This window comes from Sinocyclocheilus grahami, unplaced genomic scaffold (genome assembly GCF_001515645.1).
Source record: "Sinocyclocheilus grahami isolate Dianchi unplaced genomic scaffold, SAMN03320097.WGS_v1.1 scaffold11204.1, whole genome shotgun sequence".
Taxonomy (NCBI): domain Eukaryota; kingdom Metazoa; phylum Chordata; class Actinopteri; order Cypriniformes; family Cyprinidae; genus Sinocyclocheilus; species Sinocyclocheilus grahami.
Window position 1 is genome coordinate 4943 of NW_015513687.1, and position 1042 is coordinate 5984.

The following is a 1042-nucleotide window of genomic DNA, read 5'->3' on the forward strand; positions in this document are numbered from 1 at the left end:
AAAAAAAAGCTTGGTTTTCTTTGTTCAAAGTGTCTTAAGAGTTCAGCTGAAAACCTCAGCAAAAGTCTCCATTTCTTTAATAACATGAAAGAGATCTCAATAGTGATTCTTCTTTCCTATGTGCTTCATCTGAATTTATTTTCTCTGGTCTCAGGTGATTTTGCGATCCTGTTGCACTGTGGTTTGTCGGTCAAGCGGGCTCTGCTGCTGAACGTGGGCAGCTCTCTCACCTCCTTCGTCGGTCTGTACATCGCACTGTCCGTCTCCACGGAAACGCTTGCTAAGGAGTGGATTTCGGCTGTCACCGCCGGCCTCTTTCTGTACGTGGGTCTTGCAGACATGGTACGTTACGATCTATTCAGTCGAAAATGCTTTCTCACATAACCGCATTATCAAGCTGTGAACAGTTTTCTCTTTCAAACTTCTCAGCGTGTTCATCAGTCAAAAACAGCAGCAGTGTTTGCTGTGACTCTAAACTTACACTGTAGTTACATTTAACTCTGTTTGTGTCATCTAGCTTCCTTCCCTGGTTCATGTGGACACTAAAAGACCTTGGCTGATATTTTTCCTGCAGAATCTGGGACTTTTGAGCGGTTGGGGCATTTTGCTGCTCTTGTCCTTTTATGAAGACCAAATAGGGCTGTGAATAGGGAGCATTTGTTTTTATTTGTGCCTTGTTCCTATATATCTGTCTGTGTAACTGCTGGAACATAAGATATATGTGCAATCAGAGCAGCCCTATGTGTTTTCATGTGGAATATTTTTAGTGTTTTTAAATTACACTTAAATGGAAAAGCCTGCCGTTTAAAATCAACTTTGTGCACCTTAAGGCAAAGAAATCTTTTGCACGTTTTCTACAAATTGCACATTCTTTCTCATTCATCAGCATGAATCAATAATTCAGTTCACTCTAGATGAGATGTAAGGCTACTGATGTCTTTGAATTTAAATGTTATATTTTTAATAGTAAGTGCATATAGGATATTTCTGTACTGTGTTTTTTAAATAATATATTTTTTAAGGTATCGGCTTAAAACATATT

The 1042-nt window shown here is 38.9% G+C and overlaps 1 protein-coding gene across 1 annotated transcript; it reads left to right on the forward strand.

Moving 5' to 3' along the window:
- The first annotated feature begins 84 nt into the window (after positions 1-84).
- Positions 85-836, forward strand: LOC107578627 (zinc transporter ZIP4-like). The gene is made up of 2 exons (XM_016264570.1): positions 85-342; positions 518-836. The coding sequence occupies exons 1-2, from the start codon at positions 85-87 to the stop codon at positions 644-646; spliced, it is 387 nt and encodes a 128-aa protein (XP_016120056.1). The 3' UTR covers positions 647-836.
- Positions 837-1042: the final 206 nt, after the last annotated feature.

Coding starts and splice junctions, on each gene's coding strand:
- LOC107578627 (XM_016264570.1), top strand. CDS start 85: ATGAAAGAGATCTCAATAGTGATTCTTCTTTCCTATGTGCTTCATCTG. Junction 343..517: donor ACGTGGGTCTTGCAGACATG/GTACGTTACGAT, acceptor TGTGTCATCTAG/CTTCCTTCCCTGGTTCATGT.